The sequence below is a fragment of the Thermobia domestica genome, chromosome 9, assembly GCF_964235325.1.
Source record: "Thermobia domestica chromosome 9, izTheDome1.hap1.1, whole genome shotgun sequence".
NCBI classification, from domain to species: Eukaryota; Metazoa; Arthropoda; class Insecta; order Zygentoma; family Lepismatidae; genus Thermobia; species Thermobia domestica.
In genome coordinates this window covers 140,751,015-140,773,156 of record NC_137462.1, presented here as the reverse complement: position 1 = coordinate 140,773,156, position 22,142 = coordinate 140,751,015, and the positions used below count along the sequence as shown (strand labels likewise).

Here is a 22,142-nt window from a genome sequence, read left to right as displayed (position 1 = left end):
TCTAATTCATGTTTTGTTTGTTCTTGTTTTTATTATTCCTGTTCTTAATTGTTGATTTGTTGTGATTGTTTATTTTTTTTATCGAGGTGGTTTGTTGAATAATATGCGTGTGTTACGGATCTTTGCAAGAACATAGGGAAGAAATTCAAAATAATGCACAGGGTAGGGAGGGAAATCATTATTACGGTTATCAACTTCTGTGATCAAGAAGCTAAAAGTAAGCAGTGCATTGTCTCCATTACTCGTGCCAATCAACAGTTGCAACAGGTATACAATTATCAAGATCTGCAAAGAATCAGATGAAAGAAATGAGAGTTCACTGCAGGGAAAAATTGGAAACAGGAAAAGTGTTCTTTTAGGAGGGTTGGTTCGGAGATGATACCCCAGACGGTGAGATTCCCTCCCACCAGATTTTTTTTTTTTTTTTAGAGACCACAAATCAACATGTGTAACATTTATAAATTTTTCTTCGAATGTGAAAATACCCCCCATTTCCAGAAGGAATTAATAATAATAATAATAATAATATAATAGCCATTTTTCAAGTTGACTTGTAAGTTATGTAACCCTCGCTAAAATGTATTCAGTGGTTCAAGGTTAAGTGCAACAGTATTTGCTACTGATATGCTTTCTTTTTCCAAATCTCTGGTGGACAACGTCGTGTTCGTAGGTTTTCTCGGGGTGCTCCCATTTCCTCCTACTTTGTAATTCACCTATTCTTCCATTATCATTCACTTCCTTTAATTATCTCCCCATGCCTAACAGCCATAATGGTGGAACGGTAAAGTCAGATTTCATTTTTTTTTTTTCTTTTTTTCAAATCAGAATAATTAATATAACGTGAGAACCCAAATCCGTTTTTGAGTACTGCATGTACATTACACAATGTCCGAACGAAACTGCTTCCCCCGTGCCAGTGAAATTGACAGCGTGGACACATGTCATTAAACTACGTCACAGTTTTTAACTTAGAGCGCAGGCAGTATTTTGATCTTAATCGCACCTATTGTTGAACATTTCTGTTAGAAAACAATACCTTTGGCAATATGTTATCCCGTCATCTTGCATCTGGATTATGAACTTCATGCATAGGACATTCCTCATAAGGTACCTGAGTTTATAAAGCTGAAATTCGAATTTGAACCGTTATATACTATTTTGTGCTTATATTTGGTTGTGAAGTAATAATAATAATAATAATAATAATAATAATAATAATAATGTCCTCATAATCAGCATGTAATGCAGATTAGAAGTTAAGAAACGATAAATTCGATGGAGCGATCATCCAAATTTTTCGTTCCGTCGAATGTGCCGTAGTAGTGGAGGAAAAAACTAGAAAACAGATTTTCCCACCATACCAGAACAGTCAAGATCTATGGGTTCTTTTGTGAACATCTCTTTATACCGAGATACTAAGGATTGGCCGTGTCCTTGAGAAATGACCAATGTATTTTGTAGTTGAACTTTAACATTAGCTAGTTGCTATTTGTGCATTTTTGGTAAGCTCGCTCAGTTTTTTTTTTTTTTTAATCCAAATACCATCACCTACTTAAATATTGATGTATAAATGTGTGGAGTTCTTAAAAGCCTTAACTGCGTTAATAATCTCGAGTTTTTTGTGTATGCTTTCATTGTAGGTCACCAAACTCGACAGAGATCCATCATCGGGCACAGCATTACAAGAAATAAGTTTCTGGTTGAACTTGGAAAGAGCATTACTAAGAATTCAAGAGAAACGGGAAAGCTTGGAAGTTGCTTTGACATTAGACATTCTGAAACATGGAAAACGATTTCATGCCACAGTCAGTTTTGATACAGATACAGGTAAGAAATTAATATTTTGAATAAAATACAGACTTTGCTGTTTCGTAGCACGTGGTTTACGCCAGATTTGTTGATTAATCCGCTAGGCGACAAAATAACGTCTTATGAGCAGCTCGTTTTTGTATGTAGATCTCAATAAAAAAAAAAAAAAAAAAAAAAAAAAAAGATTGAAAGTAAGTTGTTTAGTGGAGGAGGCGTGCTGATAAATAAGTTTTAGAATTGGTTTACAAGTATCTACTTATCTTGGATAAGTAATTTTGGAAAATTAGTTACAAGTAAATCCTTAATTTGTCCATCCAATATATTGATAGATGGTCCATATGATTTTTTGGATTTAAGTGTTAAAAATATTTTAAATTTTGAGGAAGGAAACATCTTGTAATGTTAATTTTTTATGAGACTATCTTTTATAAAAATAACAATTTTTTCGTATTACATCAAGAGAATCAAATGTAATACACGGTGCAGCTGTTTAGGAATTGATGAAATGAATACTGTTCATTCTTTCTGTACTCTCCCATATGTTACAAGATTTTGTACACTCGTAAAAAATATTTAAGAGGAAAGAGATGTAGATGTTCAAGTCTTTTTTGGACGTGACTAAACATTGCGTTTTACTTTTGAATGTAATTTGTAATTCTGCCGTTGTGATTAACAGCTATTTTTTTCTTATTCTTTCTTTCAGGCTTGAAGCAAGCATTGGCTACTGTGAATGATTATAATCCTTTGATGAAGGATTTTCCAATAAATGATCTGTTATCAGCAACAGAACTGGATCGAATCAGAATTGCAGTTCAGGGTATATTTTCTCATTTGAGAAAAATTAGGAATACTAAATACCCTATCCAACGGGCTCTGCGGCTTGTAGAAGCTATATCTAGAGATCTTGGTACTCAACTGCTAAAGGTGAGTTTTACTGCCTGGTTTAAGGTATTAGGTTAACACTTTTCACGTGACATAGAACGACAGTTATTTCAAATGGTGTCGGAGTGTCCCTGCAGATAGAATGGATTGATATAAAGAGCTTAACATGTTTCCATAGAGTTTCGAAAGCTTTGATTTAATGTCATTATTCTTCTGTATCAGTCGTAAGTGTTGATCAGCACAATGTCACGCTTACAGAAATATTAGATTATTAGCTCAAATGCGTTATTCCTTATATAGCTATCTTAATCCGTGGATCTCACTCTGTATGATTTCCCTATTCCCTACTGTAAAAAGGGACCTTAGGAATTTTGTGTTTGCACTACGTCGATTCTTTTTGTACTAGTGGACCGTTTTTATTTGGTATCCGTGGTGAGTCCAATGTTCCTTTTTTATCCAGTTACTAGATTATTTTTTTCAGAATTACCAACGATCGATAATGTGACTAACAAGATCAGACGTACGAGAACCGAAATTCAGAATGCGAGAGAAAGAGTAAGAAAAGCTTGCAGCTTCAAATATCCTCTCGTAAGGAATACGAAAACACTTCGACTTATTCCCTTCCTTTCTCATGCGAGGAAAGTAGATCAATTATGCATATTGATCTACTTTCCTACACAAATAAGTAGGAGTGTTGGTGTTCTCCCTTTCATTGTGAGGAAAATATAAGGATATTCTCTCATTGGTTGTTGAAAACTACGATTTCAGTGCTATGAGGAGCACAAATTATCATTATTTGTTTAGCTTCCTTTTGACAAAGAGACATTTTGACAAGCTAGAGAAAGCATGCCCCAGGGAACAGATGTAGAACGGGGTAGGCTCAGGCCAAAATATGCATCTCTTATGTTTCAGTAAGGTTTGAAAATTCTGCCAATTTCATGTCTTCCTTTCAGCTCGCGAAAATACAACAAAGACACGACTGTCATAGGGACATTCAAAAAGTCCGTAGAATTACTCAATCACCTTAGAGTAATGTGCTACAAAACTCGTTTGACACACGAGTAATGTGCTACAAAACTCGTCTATACTTACGGCAAATTAGTATAAAATGTAATAACAAGAAAAAAAAGTGCCGTAAAGAAGAGCATGCATATCGAATAGGCCACTGTAACAGTACGGGCAGAGTATTTTGTAATTGGCAACCATGTAGTCAGCAGATGTTTACATACTAATTCCATAACTGGGCAGATCCGCATAAGCCCTTGTGCTTAAGTGAATAAATCTGTTTTCGCTCAACCATAGATTTTTGTCTAGCTATACTTCGTTGATTATATTTCGTTAGATTAATAGTAACAAAAGGGTAACTTACAACCTGTCTTTATCGAGTCCTTTATTATCAGCTTCGTAGTAATTCCAGATTTGGCGGCAAACTAGTTTGCTTTAGAAATGACACAACCGTCGTGGAAGTCCTCTTCGTAAATGGTTCTTCAGTGGGAAAGGGATAGAGAAAAATTTTCCAAGTCGGGTGAATACTTTGGGCAATTATAGCCTCAGCGGCAGGCAAAAATGACTTATGCAAATGCACTGTCAGCTAACAGAAACACACCCCTGCTAGTTTTGGTAGGAAAACCCGTTCTTTTTCTTTACTCGTATTTTCGTGATAGATCGTAAATTTATTACGTGTTATTATTTAACCAGTTAATTTCTCACCTACTGTATGTGATTATAACATACATGTTGACTATTGCATCATAGCTTTTTGGAGTAGGTAATCGGGCATAATTCCAAATTTTGCTTGTATCTTTTATTTTAGGATGAAATAGACATATTCTCCTTTTGTCCATGATCAGTAATCAGTTTTAAAAAGTCGTCCTGATCTTCATGGCATAGGTCCAAAATATTTTGTTTATATTCGATGAGTTATTTTTTGGAAAGATGTCAACAACTTGAGAGTCCATGTTCGACCACTTTGCTCGTTTGATGATGTACTATACGAACTCCTTACGAATATTTATTTCTAACTAAGAAATGTACCGTTTATTGGCCACAGGAACATTTCAATCTTGGTCTGCAGCCTATGATTCGCAGTTAATCTTCAGTAGCATATCTGCCATGATTTATGTGGCTGTAAGCACTTTCCGATCATTGTCATTGGACTACTCTCTTTATAGCTTACTTAATTGCCTTGTTAGAGTCGCAGCCGAGCAGACTGGGGACAGTTTTCTGAGAGCTTTGACTTTAGCGGACCCCCAGCTCTCTGTTAATGAACACTTTTAGAGGCCTTTCATGCAAATGTGTTATCTGTTGCTGATGCCTAGATTCCATTCTTGGACGGGGCTCCTCGAAAACTCGGTCGAAAGAAATACATGAAGCTATTCTTGCACGACCCGAGCACTTCGTCGCTTTAATCGTGCTCCTACTGTTGACAGAGCACACTACTTCAATAAAGAAGGAAAACAACATAAGGCGCGACTATGTCTCAAGTTTAACTGCAGATAGTTCAGTGAGTGCTGTTTGATCTTAACTTCATTGTCTTCAGAGCTACTCCACTTCGGTCGACGTTTCAGCACTCCTTATGCAAGATAAACTGATTGCCAATGAATTGGGCCAGCATTTTGCTGCAGTTTCTAGTTCGATTAATTATTCGCCTAACTTGCGAAAAGTTAAAGCTTAAACAGAATGCAGACCTTGATATTTTGCCACGAAATACTGAAGATTACAACCTGGTTTTACTGCTGCTGAAGGTACCACTGCTCTCACCAGCACTAAAACACTGCACTTAGATCGAACTCCATACACTATGCTATGCTTCGCAATCTTCCTGCACCTGGTAAACATCTTTTAGACCTGTATAATCGTATCTGGATTGAAAGGTCCTTTCCTGCTGCCTGACATCAAGCTTTATATTCTTCCTATCCTGAAACTTGGGAAATCGCTACGCCCAGCTCCAGTTATAGGCCAGTTGCCTTAACCAGTTGCATATGCAAGTTATTGGAGAAAATAATCAATACACGCTTAGTGTGGAATTTGGAAAGTAACTTTTTACATTTTAATTTCCAATGTGGTTTCGAAACTTCCGTTTCACTTCTGACCATCTTGTGCAATCCAGGGTGCTTGTCACCATCGCAAACATCTGATCACCGTCTTGTTTGGTGTCATGAAAAACTAAATTTTCGCATAAATTTTTACCCCCTCCTCTATTTTAATCAAAGTTACATGTTAAAAATCCAGTTCTAGATAGAAATTAATTATATCTAAAATCTAATTTCAAACTTCAGCCGTTTACCAGTGGTATGATCACAAACACGATCCGTTTTATTTTTATATAATTTTGTTTCTCCGACTCGAATACCCTTAACTTCAGTTCTATAGAACCACTGATAGTATAATATCAACATTATTATTATTAAGATACCATAAAAAGAAAAAGAACTATTTGTCCTTACCTCATAATAAGTACATTTGCAACTTTATTTTCTACTTTAAAGTGAATTGTTAAAGACAAGCACTTAATGCTAAGTTTTATTTATTTATTTATTTTTAACTTTCAGATGAACATTCTGATCATAAACAAGAGTTCATGAAACGAAAAATAATATACTAAACAGTGTATACGTATTCGTGAGAAATATATATTGAAAACTTTGTTTCTTGAATAGATACCACAAAGGCTATAAGTGTTATTTCTTTATTTCTTTATTAGGTTTTAGGAACCCGTCGTTTAATGCATATTCCATTCGATGAGTTCGAGAAAGTAATGACTCAGTGCTTTGATGTCTTCACAACCTGGGATGATGAGTACGACAAGTTACAAGGCTTACTGAGGTAAGCCGCGTTTCTAGATCTTTATATAATTTAGCATAGTATGTAGTCAATTGCATATATTCAGTGATAATAACTAAGGATGGGCAAAGCCGGTTTTTATAAAAACCGAAATCCGAAAAACCGACATTTCGGTTTTCTCCAAAAACAGGTTCGGTTTTTCACCGAAACCGGTTTCGGTTTTCTTCAAAACCGGTTCGATGTTCACTGAAACTGGTTTCGGTGAAAACTTTTGAAGAACATAAAACTATTTCTCTGGAAACGGAATCGGTTTCCGGAGAACACCGAAACACTATTCTGGTTAGAAATAGAACAAATTTTAGAAAAAAAAAAAAAAACGGAACCGACTTTGAAAACCGAGCCGGTTTTGGAGAAAACCAAAACCGTTTTTTTAAAAATTTTCAAAAACCGTTTTTGTGCCCACCATTAATAATAACTCGCTAGTTTAGTTCTTTAAAGGAAATATTTGTTCAATGCAGAATGTTTTTTTTTTTTTTTTGGGTCTAATTAAATAAACAAATTTACACTTGAAAAGTACTTAAGATTTGTGTAAAAATATTTGCACTTCATTAGACATAATAGCACTGTTTTTAGTAGTGAACAGAAAATCGAAGAATATCAATAACCAAGCACTTTTTGAAAGGTTCGTACATTGTTTGATCATTCGTGTATTTTATTTGCAGGGACATAGTGAAAAAGAAGAGAGATGAGCATCTGAAAATGGTTTGGCGTGTTTCACCCGCTCATAAACGTCTCCAAGCACGTATGGAGCAAATGCGCAAGTTCAGACGGCAGCATGAACAGCTACGAACTGTAATAGTTCGTGTATTAAGACCCACGTTAGCGAATCGAATGGAACAAGGAAATTCAGTGCCCCAAGTTGAACAGGAAGTAGCAGAAACCAAACCAGATTCTCTTGCTTTGGAAGCTGCAGATGCAAGCGCCATAGAGGTAGGTGGAAAAATTTATATATATAATATGTAGGATGGAAAATTAGAAAATATCATGATTAAAAAAAAATAATAATAATAATAATAATTTTTGTTGAATTTTTTTTTTATTTAAATCAAATCTTTCTCCTCGTATAATACAAGTCGCGAACTGAAGAAAAAACATAAGGAATAAATATTAAATGTTAATTATGCCATTTAAGTGAAAGTACTGAGGTTTAATTTTGAATTAATCCCCAATCGTTAACCTATTTGAGTTCCAAAGGACGTTTCTTAAGCATTAAGGGAAAAAGGTGCAGCAACGTTTTACAACATGACACTTTTCTTTGCACGAAAGTTACTGATATTTGGAAGGTGCATATTTTTAAAGAATCGGAACTAGCTAGTGGCACGAAATACATATAAAGTACATAAATGTTACCTAAAATTAACTAACTATATGGCGTATGGAACCCGGAGGTTCAATGCCGCGTTCACAAAAACTCTTCATTGACTTCTATCCTTAGCTAACTGGATCTAGTTTCTACTTGGTATTGCTATTTCCAAGAGATTCATATTAATATTGTCCTCCCATCTGCGCCCAGGTCTTCCTAATAGTCGTTTTCCGATTGATCTTCTAGTTAAAACTTTGAAAGCGTTCCTGCTTTCTTCCATCCTGGCTACATGACCTGCCTACCTGTGAGTCTCCTAGACTAGTTGCTCGTTATGAAGTTTTCGCCATTCCCGTTCCTCTTGGATCCGAATATTCGTCTCAGGATCTTGTTCTCAAATACTTCCAGTCTATGTTCTCCCCTCAGAGTAAGCGACCATGTTTCGCAACCATACAGAACAACAGGCATGATTATTGTTTTATATATTTTAAACTTCAAATTCCTAGACAGGATCTCGACAACAAGATATTTTGAACTGAATAATAACACAGTTTCCCTGCTTTTAGTCGACATTTAATTTATTCGTGAATATCGTTTTCGTCTGTTAATATTGATCCTAGATATTTGAAAGTATCCACTTTATCAAAAGTATTATTCTATATTTTAACGCATCCAAAATTTGCCGTATTACGATCCCGAGGAACTTCTATGTATTTAGTACATAAATTTCGCCTAAAGTTTTAAAATTATTTTTTTGGAGGGGGGGATTGTTTCGGAGAGGGGATCGGAGCCCTCTAAATACGCCCCTGTTATCTGGAAACAAAGAAATAGACGTGGACGCAGAAGAATTTTCGTCTTAATGTCCAGGCGATTTTCCTGTTGGAATAGTTAACGATTTAAAAACCCCATGTTACAAGAGAAGAAAGCAGGATTCACCCGTTACCCGTTCAAAACGGGATTTTCCCTAATCATCCTCTGCATGGTATTAGTTTTCATACTGTGCTTACATACATTTGAGTCTCATTGTATTATGATTATTATCTTCCATAATCGAAATAACAGAACAGAAGCGGTATTTTACTTATTTTCACTTTAAATTAACGTATTTCGGAATTAATTAATATATTGTGTGTGGGTGGGTGCGTGGGTTTTTCTCCAGTTTTGCTTGTTAAATAATATTGTTTCGATTTAGATATCTTTTAACAAAAGTTGGAGTTTTTAATCTTAACAAATATTAAATTTTAACATTGCGGGGAAGAAAAAATCACGGTCGAGAGCAAATAATTACAACGGCACATAGTTTGTCACGGTTTAACATTAGTTTTACCGTGCAGTATGTAATACAATGAAGGAAATTGTGAGAAGTGACAAAGAAGTGATTTATCTGAACACTTAACATATAAAACATTTAACATGGCGTTCGTTCTTCACAAAACTCATATGACGCGTAAATCACAGAATGCTTTGCCACTGGACCATAGTAACTCTCATAAACAAAAGAAGGAAAGATTAATAGATTTTAGGCATATTTTTGGAGAACTTGCAGTGATAGTATATGCAAGCGTTATGTAAGCTTAGATTTATTAATTGTAGTAGTTAACGACTAAAATTAAATTTTTACTTAGTAAAACAAATTTTTATCTTTCTTATTGCATAGATCTATTTTCTTTTAATATATTTCGCCCTCCTTTTATGCTGTTGGCATCATCGGATAAACGATATTCCTTTGATTAAAACTAAGTTTCTACTCCTCGTCTGTGGTTGATTGATTTATTTTATTTTTTAAATTTCTTATACAAGTAAGAATTTACGTATAAGAATTTTAATTTAAAAAAAAAACAGATGGTTTCAGATAAAACATCTAATGTTTATAAATAACAAACGGCTAGATAAAGAGATTAAGCCGAAAGTGAGATACGCAAGTGTCATAAGGCGAATTGAATGGACATGCTGTTTTTCTCGCAGGGCTTTCATCATAGGGCACTGGGGGGTCACTCAGTAATTATTAATGAGAAAGTATGTTATTTTATATGCCATTGAAAAGATCAAGAAAAAACAAACAACCTTTGTAGGAAAAAAATCGTGTTGGACACAGTTTACGAAATGGCCTTTATTTAAGTGTGAGTGTTTGTACAATCAGATAAAACGTCCAGTGCTTATAAGTCACAATGACTGAAGCTAAAGAGATTAAACAAAAAATGAGATATAAAGCATATTGAATAGAGATTGGGGTTTGTCCTACAGGACCCCTATAATGAGTCACTATGGGGCCACCCAAAAGTTACATAATTGAAAAAACGACGAAAAACAAACATTAATTTCTGTTTCATCTCTCGAAATTTGTTTTTACACAGATCGCTTGTGCGTGATGGTCTGCATTTTATATCTGCATTGGTTTAGAAATATTTTCCCTATACCATGTATTAATAGCTACTGTACAAGAGCTCAAATACTAACACACTATAACACACTGAGCAAGGCTATGTGATGAAACTGTTACGTGATACTGTTTTACATATTATCACATAGCCTTGCTCAGTGTGTTATTGTGCATTAGTACAAAATGGAAACAAGGCCTGATAGAATAGACATTAGAATAGTGGTGGTCATTCCGTAAACGTTGCCCCTAAAGGGAAAAAAAATCCTACAAAAGTTGTTTGCTTCTTCATGGTCTTTTTAACGATGTATTAAATGACATACTTCCTGTTTAAAATTTTGGAATGATCCCGCAGTGCGCAAGGATAGGGGGCTCTATGGGAAAAGCAACAAAGACAATTTATTTCGCTGTGATATTTTTCTATCTCGCTTCGTTCCATCTCTTCATTTTCAGTCGTTTATGTTTTATAAACACCGGACAAAACACCGTGTATATTCTACATAATTGTAGGTTCAATATAAAGAAAAGGTGCACCTACGAAGCTTGTTTAAAATAATACCCAAGAGTAGTAGAAACTAAAGTTTTGTCCAAAGGAACTTCGCTCTTCCGATGATGCTCTAGTAAGAAGAAAAGTGAAATACAACGCACGTGTCAAAAAAAGAAAAAAAAAAGTGATGGATATACTAGTACTTACCATGCTATTTTTCGACGTAGTCAAATCATGCACATCCATACGCCTGGTAGCGTGGTGCAAGCTTCCGTATACCCTCCACGTAAAACTGTACCGCCTGAGAAAGCAACCAGCTCAGAACAGATGTCTTGAGCAGTTAATTGTCGTTGAAAAGCTTCGATGCAATCCACACTTTCAGGTGGAGTTAAAGAAATCGCAGGGGCAGGCTTGGGGCTGTAAGGTAAATAAATGATCGAGTAGTTCCCATTGAAATCTTTGAATTGTCTCAGCAGTATAAGCAGCTGTATGTGAGCGGGCGTTGTCATGGATTAGAGGAATTCCAGAGCATAGCATTCATCTCTGCAGATTCTGGATGACACTTCGCAGATTATACAGTGTTTGACAATACACATCTGCTGTAATTGTTCACCCTGGTTCCAATAATTCCATAAGAACTACACTCTTTTTGTTCCCAAAATACGGTTGCCGTGATTCTGTGAACTGATGGTGGCCGTTTAAATTTCTTCACTTCAGGAGAACTAGAGAGTATTGCTATTACATTGACTGCTGCTTCGATTCCCCAGTAGCGTACGATATCTAGGTTTCACTCCTCGTCACTATCCCTTCCCCCAGCGGGCCAAAATACTTGCAGCTGTCATTCTTGGCTCTTTGTGAGCATCTGTCAGCATTTTTGGAACCCAGCTTCCCGGTCACAGTTTGATGCACTGTTCTTCCAGACACTTCTGGGAACTCTTCGACGAGTTTAGTTACTGTGAACCGGCAATTGGATCGCACTTGCTCGTCAACGCGTTCCACCAGATCGTCCTTCTGCTACGCTCATCATCATGAACATTTGAACGTCCTTCCTGAAACTCTCTGCTCCATTGCATGACCTTCCCTTCACTCACTACTGTCGGTCGGTAAATGGCGCACAATTCTCGATGAATATCAGTTGCATTCTGTCCTTTGGCGTTCAGAAATCGTATAACAGATTTCACTTCAAATTTGGCGGGATTTTGTATTACGGCATCCATTTCATCTTACTGCTACTCGCACGTACGCAACTCCACTCGGTTGATTCTATCTCGGTGTTTGAAGTAGGGATGGCCAGAACCGGTTCCTGTTGGAACCGGTTTTCGGGTCTGAACGGATCCGGTTCCGGAACCGGTTTTTCGGATCTAGGTCTGGAACCGGTTCTTCGGATCCAGATCTGGAACCGGTTTTCAAGATCCGGTTCTGGAACCGGGTTTTCGGATCCAGGTCTGGAACCGAAACTTTGTGACGATCCCTACGCTAAACCCAAGCTGCTGGAAGGCTGTGAACAGTGCCCTAGATGAAATGGTGGAAGCGACAGGCAGGCGCCCAGGCGGCGGCCGTTTGTTTCATTTGGCTAAATAAACTGGGTAACTGGCAAACTCAATGGTTAAACAGGCAAACTGGCCAACTCATTTGGTTAAACACCCACTGGTGGACCAAAATAATAATAATAATAATAATAATAATAATAATAATAATAATAATAATAATAATAATAATAATAATAAAAACACTGGTGGCCCAAATTTTTTTTCTGGGGGCACAAGAGAGTCTGGACGAGGAGGGCAGAAGTGCATGGTCCTCTTTGCAGTGTTTTGAAGGTGAAATTTGTGCCTCCTTTACGGGTCTTTGGGGGCTTTCGGATCCAGATCTGGAACCGGGTTTTCAGATCCACATCTGGAACCGGATTTTCGGATCCAGGTCTAGAACCGGTTCCGAAACCGGTTCTGAAAACCGGATCCCCGAGAACCGGTTCCGCCGGAACCGAAACTTTGTGGCCATCCCTAGTTCGAAGCACAGAATACTGGGTCATGTTCCTGCAGATGCTTAATTTCACCATTACTGCAAACTTCGCGCAAAAAAATTAACGGCCACTTTTTTAAAAAATGTGTTTCGTATAAGAAAAAGGAATAAGTTCACTCAACAAGAGAGTTGTGTAGAAATAAAATCTAACATTTTACTAGTATATACATATTTACTTATTTCGTATACTTAAAAAAGCTGAAAATACATAGGAAAAAATGGATACTTTGAAATGGTTTTCGGGAAATTAATACAGAATTGTTTCTTCTTTATGTCAAATAAAGCTATATATTATTGTTATGTCACTAACAAATACATAATAGATAGCTATGCTCTTTTGAAAATATATTTCATGAGCGAAATAATGCATATAGAAGTTACCGTACAAAAAGATACAAAGCGGAAGAGGCTGCGGAATAACAAGAGAATTGATAACGCAGCTGAAAACTTGCACCACTTAAGACAACACGGAAGATGGAGGTGGTGTACTCGTATTATCCATACTGAAACAAGGAGATAAAACAGTTTGCAAGAACATATAAAATAATGTTGAGAATCCTGAGAAGGTGACTAGTACTACAAGTGAAGAGTTTGAGAGTGATCAGCTTATATCAAAATAATAGGTAAACAGTAAATTTTCTTGGTGTGTTTTATGTTGGAAAAATGTAGAGAATAGATCGTAACATGTCTGTCACCTTTTTTTTAAATATAAACTGACTATGACAGCTATAACTGTAAGATACTGAGAGATGGTTACAAGCAATAATGAGGAAAATGGAGAGTAAATTCATAGTAATGAATGAAATGTGTAAAATCGAGGGTAATCGATTAATATAACAAAATTTCAGTACTTAGGATCTTTTTAGTGAGAAGAACGAAGTCAGTAGCGAAATACTATATTTGAAGAAGGAAATAAATGCTACTAGCATATGACCTTTTTCTAAAGTCGAATGTAATATCTGCTATCGTCACTAGGGAGCGTAAACATATGCATGAGCTAGCAGATGGGGGTTGATCAAGTGTATGAAGACAAAAGGTACTAACTGGAAGGGGAAAACAAGAACTAATGAAAAAATTAAAAATTTTGTACGGAGAACCAGACATACAAGATATATAATAAGCTAAGTGGGGGTAGGACAGGTGGAGAGAAAGGTCGAAGAAAGAAGCTTAACAGGAAAATCAATTTAAAAAAAAATGTGAAGGTAGAAATCAAGTAGGGAAGCCAGAAAGATTTACAGATGATGTCGAAGAAGGTCTTAGAAAGTTAAGGTGGAGGAGGACGAGAGATGAGAAGAATGCAAACCTATCATAGAAGTCAGAGGCTTGTATGGATTGGAGCATTGAAAAGTAAGATACGTACTTTGCTGGACAAACTTGTAGTTACTCAATAACTATTTTATTCTTTAATAAATATTCCACGTTTTCTCTTAAGAAAAAACCTTGCTAGTATGACTCGCATCAGTTATGAATTGCTTGATTGACAACACTTTATTGAAGAAAAGCATGCTGGATCGGAAAATATTTTATTTATACTTCCTTTCTAAGTACTTCAGAAAAGACTAGCACATGAACAGTGTTCCATTAATTTTGATGTAAGTATTAATGATTGATTTATGTGATATTTTGTTTCCTTGTTTCGTAGGAGGTGAACTTGGCGTATGAGAATGTGAAAGAAGTCGACTGTTTAGATATCTCAAGGGAAGGTGGTGAAGCGTGGGAAGCTGCAGTGCGACGCTATGAAGAACGCATTGATCGTGTAGAAACAAGGATCACTGCACGTCTAAGAGATCAATTGGGGACAGCCAAGAATGCTAATGAGATGTTCCGTATATTCTCTCGCTTTAACGCCCTTTTTGTGAGACCTCATATTCGAGGTGCAATCCGCGAATATCAAACTCAGCTGATACAGAGAGTTAAAGACGATATTGAAGCCCTGCATGAAAAATTTAAGGTAGGTTGGTTAGTAATAGGTTGCTTTGTTTCATTAGTTTTTGTCTAGAGTTCTTTTCAACTACATCTGTTGTATAAAGAATTGTTTGAGATCATATTAATCAAATCAAAAGTATTTCGGTTCGGCATAGGAATTAGACTAAAATACCAGTGATAGAACTAAATAACACATTACCATGCTTAATTTAGAACAGTGGTCGTTTAACGTTCCCTGCTCCCCAGGTGGCGCTGGAACGAAGTGGGTCGATTGCAGGGTGATTATTTAGAGGAATTTTAATGTAAGGCATGTAAGAGAAAAGATGGCTAATGTAAGACAAATTATAAAAACATTTTCTTTCAATTTATATATATTCATAAATTTCCTTTCACTTCAAGGTTGATTTTAGGAATTGAAGCCTTGTTCTGGTTCTTAGACTGTTTCGTCCAAGTCGTATATTCATCAGCCTTGTGTTTGGGTGGATTGGATTATTAAATGAAAGGGGTAGTTGTGGAGAATGGCATTCACCCATTCGAGGCTAGACTCGAAAAGATCGATAACCACTGATTCAGAAGAACGGAAGTGTGAGCGTTCAGGACAATCGCAGAGTAAAAAGTCTTTGCTTAAGATACTCTGCTGTAACGTGATAGAATATTCTTTGCTTAATATACTCTGGTGTAACACGATAAAGTATTCATTTTTATTTACCTCATGTATGTAAATAAATATGTATTATGTAAATATAAAATGTATGTAAATATAATATTACATACATAAATTTTATTTATGTATGTAATAAAATGAAGTAAATTTACTTGTATGTCTTCTTTGTTTTCCATTTTTTTTTTATTATATCCTGTATTTCAGTAACTATTCTCTTACCTTTTGTGAGGGATAAAAGATTCGACGAGAACGAGATTTTTGCATGACATCCCTGTTGTGATGTCTGTTTCTACAAACTCCTGATTGTCTGTTTTTTAAAGTTCCCCAATATGGCCTAAACTTTCGTATAGATTGAAAAAAGTGTGAATTTAGGGTAGTACAAAATACACCTATATATTTAGTAAAGCAACAGATTATAAACATTATTAGAAAATCAAACTCTTTCAGGTATTTTCTCAGTGACGTGTCTGTGTAAACACTTACATATGCAGAAATATATCAAATATATCAACAAGAATACAAGAACACCTGAGAAACTCAGTAGTGTTGGATGTATCGAAACATCTAATGGAAACTGAACATTCCGTAATAAGGTAAACATACTCCACAAGACGTCGTCACACATTAGGATTACTTATCAAGCATGTTTTATTAGAAGCAGGAACCCAGAATTAAACCACGATAGTAGTGTTAGGTAAATTATGATATCAAATCATTCAGTACGATAAACGGCGGAATCAACACTGCCCAATGTCAACAAATTACTTATTAGTATTTAGTGGCTTCTTGAACTTATAATAAGAAAAAGATGGTCTTAGAGTGGCAACACTGCAACAATAGCCGGAATTACAGGAAGATGGGGAGATTGTGCGTATGCTCAAGAACATCTTGTGTATTTATTTGTTTGTGGTGATTAACACAAGAGACGTATAAGGAAGAACTTAGTGTTGTTTTGGAGGAAACTATTTTAACGAGACAGAGAACCAGGAATTTGAAAAAAACAGAAATTACAACATAGATGAAATCCATAGGAAAATCTCGTTTTCATCCTGCAAAAGGTAGCAGAATGGTTAACGGAATATAGGGTAAAAGAATAATAAAGAAGACGTACCGGTAAATAATTTATTTTTATTACATACCTGCTCTAGTGTATTTGATAATTGTATTGTCGAATTGGTACTCCTAACTCAGTCTTATTATGTTATAGGTTCAGTATCCACAGAGTAAATCTTGCAGAATGAGTCACGTGAGAGATCTACCACCAGTGTCGGGATCTATTATTTGGGCGAAACAGATTGATCGTCAGTTGACAGCATACTTGAGAAGAGTTGAAGACGTGCTTGGTAAGTAAAAAATGCATAAGATTAGTTGTTCCGTTGAGTGATGTAAATTATTTTCTTAAAAAATGTAATAATGAATTGATTACACGAGGATTTCCTTGTGCGTTTATATTATGCGTTTGCGGGACGAAACAAATATTAAGTAATGAATGTCCTGCATCATTCTATAAGTCACTGGCATCCGTTTGTGTTGAGAAAGCGATTGATTGATTGGATTATAATTTTAGCACCGAGGCCATATGAAATGGTACCTACTGCTTAAGTAAATTCCGAATCTGGGCTTTTATCCGAGACAAGAATTCTACAGGAATAGAGCCCAGGCTCACGCACACAGAATCAATAAGCATTATACTTGTGGCCACAAAGAGACATATTTGTTAAGGCAGTTGACTGCTATTGGAGCTTATATACAGTGATTGTCAAAAATCTGAACACACTAGTGACTTTTCAGAATTTTCCAAATAAAAGGCAGTGTCCATACAGAACCTATTTGTTGGACTTGTTTTGCTAAATAAACAACGTTGTTCATATAAAAATACGAAAATTCATTGTCTTGTTTACATTGAGACAAAGTTATTGAGAAATACTGCTTCGTAGTAAACAAATAACTAATCAACAGACAACGAACGTCACGATTTGTCTAATGGATCGTTTGTGCACGTAGTGATGTTTGTACGAACCCTTATCAGTAGTTGTCTATACAGTATCAGTAGTACAAGAACATTTGCGTGTGTGTGCTCTAAAATTGGATGCAAATCTGTGGCATGTGATCGTGTTATTTTCATTTGTATAATTAAGTTGAATAGTGTGAAAAACATGCAAGTACTGTAAGACTTTTGACAATGACTGTATTTGTGAAAGAACCCATCATCGCAGGATAAGATTGCGGAAGATTTACCAGAGAACTCGGACAAGGTGGTCGGCTGCAGGATTCGGCCTGAAACTTTCCAGTTACGTGAAAATACTAACAGTTTAATAGAAATACTGCGCGTATAAAATATGAAGTCATTGAAAACAAACACAAGTACTTACTTTTGTCAGATTGAAATGCATGTAATAAGTAGAGAAGATATGAACTTGGAAAACCTAGTACAGAAATATGTCAAAATTTGGAGTTTTGAGTTACTGAACATGAAATTTTACAACAATTGGTCTTATAGTAAATTTAAAAACATTTTATGTTTAAAAATATGCTCATACTAATGCTATAATTAGACCTTTCTCAGCTTCGTTCCGATTTAAATATTTCACTCAGCACCAATATTTCTTATAGTAAGTTAAGAGTAACTACCAATTTCTCACATAGATAAAAGATATTTAGCAGCAATATAATTCTTTCGTGAGCTCTGCCGTGTCGTAACAATTATATATGAAAAAAAGAGGAGTATAAAATAAACAACTTTGTAAGGTAAAACATACAAGTGCGGGAGTTTAGCAGACTTTGTTATTCCTTTCAGTTGTTGTGTAACTGGAAGGGAGTCAGTCTGCAAGAATAATAATAGAAGTAATAAAGTACGAATGCTTAAAATATTGAGGATTTGTTCTTTAGTATTTCTAACATTGATACTAAAGCAACAAGAGAATTTGGAAAGCGTAAGTATTAAAAGCTCTAACATACTAATTTAAAAAAATAAATGAATGAACGAAAGAAAGTTAATTAGTTTATGACCGCAAGGAACACATCGTGAATTATTTAAAACTTATTTTGTGTTCTATATTTTTAGAAATTCGTGTATTTTCTTCTCGTGTATATAAAGGTAAACTTATTTGTTTTTTTCAGTGGGAAGTATAATATAATTTGTTCGTCTTGTAGGAAAAGGATGGGAAAATCACATAGAAGGTCAGAAACTGAAAGCAGATGGTGACAGTTTCCGTTTGAAGCTGAATACGCAAGAAATATTTGATGATTGGGCCAGGAAGGTACAGCAGAGAAATCTGGGTGTGTCTGGAAGGATCTTTGCGATCGAGAGTCAGAGATCAAGAACTGGACGTGGAAATGTTCTGAAGCTAAAAGTGAATTTCCTTCCGGAAATAATCACTCTCTCCAAAGAAGTAAGTATATTTCTAAGTAGTAACCTAATTAAGAAATACAATACCTATAGTCAGCTTGTAGTGAGATATCGTGTAAGTTAAAATAATCTTAAAAAAAAATAAAATAGCTATCATAACTATACTGCTATTGCCATCAACTACATGGAGCAAAAGGGTGAATGCTCACAAGGATTTTGTCTCCATGGGGCTATTGCCGCTAAGGAACTTGTCAGTAGGGACATTGCTTCACCGAAAAAAAAAAAAAAAAAAAAAAAAAAAAAACCTCTTCGCTTAGGAAAGTACAAGGTAAGTAATGAAAAAGGCCATATCCAATTCATAAAATACGTATGACGTGAGCTTAGTTGCATGTATTTGATCATCGCATGGGGGCACGGTGGCTTAGTGGTAGAGCGCTTACCTCGTATGCATGGGGTCCCTGGGAAGATCCCCGGCCAGTTAGTTTGTTATGGACAAATCGTGTCCGTGAGTTTTTCGGGGTACTCCCGTTTCTCCCACATTCTCATCCCACCAGTTCTTCAATCATTTATTTTTCCTTGCTTATCATCTCCCTTAGCCCAAAAAGCATAATCATCGGACGTTTGATTGATTGAATCGTATTATGATTAATTGAAAGTCTCATAGAAATGAAATCTTTCAGTTTAACATCCTACAATCATGCCCTTTAGCCTAAGGGAGATGGATGATCAAGGCAAATGAATGATGATGGAAAGATGGGTGAAATGAGAATGTGGAAGGAAACAGTCTCCTAATAAAATCCACGAACACTATGTTGTCCATCACAAGTTGCTTTGCCCGGGGATTGAACCAGAAACCTCTCGCACCAGAGGTAAGCGCCCTACCACTAAGCCACCACGCTCGCTCCCCCCTTTTCCCGAAAATCTCATAGAATAGCAGACCCGTTATTCCTTGCTGTTAATGTTATAACTGGAAGGGAGTAATATCTGCAAGAATAATAAGAATTGAAAGGTACAGATCTTGCATTTTCAAGATTTGTTTTCCATAAATTCTAACATTTATAATATAGTAATGCAATGCAATAGCAGTGTTGGTAGTTGGCAACGTGATTTGCTTAAGTGAAATTAAAATACATGTATTTCAATCATAGAAAAACTTAACTAGTTATGAACAATATTGTATAGATCAGAGAACACTCCGGTGTTTGAATGGAACGCAGTAGTATTTACGTAAGCGTGACAAGGCGTATCATAAAAACTCAAAGAGCACTAAAGATTCCAAAGAAGAAAATAGTCATTTCAGATTTTTCTAAACCAAAAACACAATAGAAGTGACATACATATTGTACGTAAATCAACTTCTCAAATAGAAAGGAACATATTTCAGTGATTCTGCATTCACAGTAAATTCGAATTTTAATAATAATAATAATAATAATAATAATAAAAAGTTACAATGAGATTGGGGTACCACTATCAATATCTTATTCATAAAAACAAAAATTAATTTTACAGTTTAAAGTTTCACAGCACAATTTTATCTCTGAATGAGCTACAAACAATTTTATAGACAGTTCCATACAATGTTTACCCTATTTTACCCTATGTTGAATATTATACTTCTCTTTAGAATCAGTTTATTCTCTTGTCTACATTTCATTCGCTGGGACTTCTGCGTTTCTTGGCAATTTCAATTTCAAATAGCACGTGAAATTAATCGTAATATTTTTTAAAATACCTGAAATCACATTGAAAACAGGAAACTAAGATTATTTGCTTATAATGCAATACTGAAATGTGCTTGTCATTTGAAGTCTTAATGTAATTGATTGTTACCATGTGTATTTCATTTGCTGATGCTTTGAATTCTTAATATTTATCCAATATATTCAAAGGTAGTGTTCCTTACTTTCAATTAATTCAATTAATTCCAATTGATCTTCACTAAACGTTGTTCCAGAATTTTGGAATAAAATATTTCAAGACTACATAGGAGGTGATTTCGATACTCGGTCAACATGGGAAAGACAAAGAAAACAGTGCTGAAAAAAGTTAACTCAGGCCTTAGCACAACCATTCCTTTAAAAAAAAAAAAAAAAAAAAAAAAAAAAAAAAAAAAAAAAAAAAAAAAAAAAAGATTAAGGAAATGTTCCTTGCCTTAATGATGACTCATATTGTTTAGTTTGACGATTTGTCAGTACAGATGAAAACGATACATCTTGATTACATGATTGAGGTTCTCAACTTCGTCAGTATTAGTGATTTTACAACAAGAAATTTTATATAGTCTATATGTTCAGAACATTTGAAGGAATTGAAGATAAATTGGGAAAGTAAGTCTTCCATAATTAGTAGAATCATTTCATTTTGTCCATGGACCATAGTAGTTCTTGAAATTTATCGTGTGTTCTTTCGAGGAGTCCAATACAGTAGTTGAAATGTAAGTTAAACGTTTGAAATTGGAATGTAAAGTGTATACCTTACTCACGTGTGCATATATATATATATATAAAGTCAAGAGGAAACATCCATTTCTCTCTCTTTCTTTGTTGTTAATCTGTTTTTATTTTATTAAATTCAAAGCTCCCAGTCAGCCACATTCGTTTTTACTCCTAAGGTCGATGCTTAGGCACTCAACGTCATTACAACTACTCCCAGGACCCTGTTTAATTCTCCTCCAGTCATGATTTTTTTTTTTTTTTTTTTTCACATTGAACTTGATTGAATTCGTACGTATAGAGAATATGATATGAAGAAGGAAAAAAAAAATAATAATAATCTTTGCTTCTTCATTTATCACTTAGACTGTTTTACTTAGTTGTATACGATTATTGCACGTAGATTAGTGGAATCAAATCAAGCTAGAAATCAAGCTCAAGACCACGTACTTCCAAAATGAGCAAACCTCTAACATCTCCTAAGCCTTCTTCGTTGTGTCTTATATGGAAGATATTGTTCTTCGAAATTATAAAGGAATAGATCCCATAAAACAAATCAGAAAATAAAATAATTAAAAGATTTGCCAAATTAATATTATATTGAGATGATCACCATTCAATAATGACCACTGTAATTTATACAGTGGAACAGAACATATGTGTATATGCACTATATATATGAACTGTTATCAACAACAGACGAAATAGATGAATTTCTTTTTTCACGCAAAGATGCTCACGCTTGTGTACTCGTAATCAAAAACATTCATTGAGTTTATCTAAACACTGTTGAGAGTTAATACGTACAATGTTTTATTTGTTGTTAAAGAATTTAATAATTTTTATATTGTGCAGGTAAGAAACTTAAAGAACCTTGGATTCAGAGTTCCTCTTGCTATCGTGAACAAAGCCCATCAAGCTAATCAACTCTACCCGTTTGCTATTTCTTTGATTGAGAGCGTCCGAACTTACGAGAGAACTCTGGAAAAAGTAAGTATTGTTTCTTGCATAGTTTATTTTCTCTGTATTTTCTTTATTTTTGAAAGTG

The 22,142-nt window shown here is 35.2% G+C and overlaps 1 protein-coding gene across 4 annotated transcripts in view; it reads left to right on the top strand.

Moving 5' to 3' along the window:
* Nucleotides 1-22,142, top strand: part of Dhc64C (dynein heavy chain, cytoplasmic) — a 213,896-nt gene that overhangs the window by 27,130 nt on the left and 164,624 nt on the right. For all 4 annotated transcript variants that reach the window (XM_081771898.1, XM_081771899.1, XM_081771895.1 and 1 more), the window contains exons 5-12: nt 1,641-1,827; nt 2,513-2,733; nt 6,395-6,516; nt 7,197-7,464; nt 14,363-14,671; nt 16,518-16,653; nt 18,464-18,702; nt 21,950-22,084. In XM_081771898.1, the coding sequence (XP_081628024.1) occupies nt 1,641-1,827; nt 2,513-2,733; nt 6,395-6,516; nt 7,197-7,464; nt 14,363-14,671; nt 16,518-16,653; nt 18,464-18,702; nt 21,950-22,084 (1,617 nt within the window). The remainder of the gene's footprint in view (nt 1-1,640; nt 1,828-2,512; nt 2,734-6,394; nt 6,517-7,196; nt 7,465-14,362; nt 14,672-16,517; nt 16,654-18,463; nt 18,703-21,949; nt 22,085-22,142) is intronic.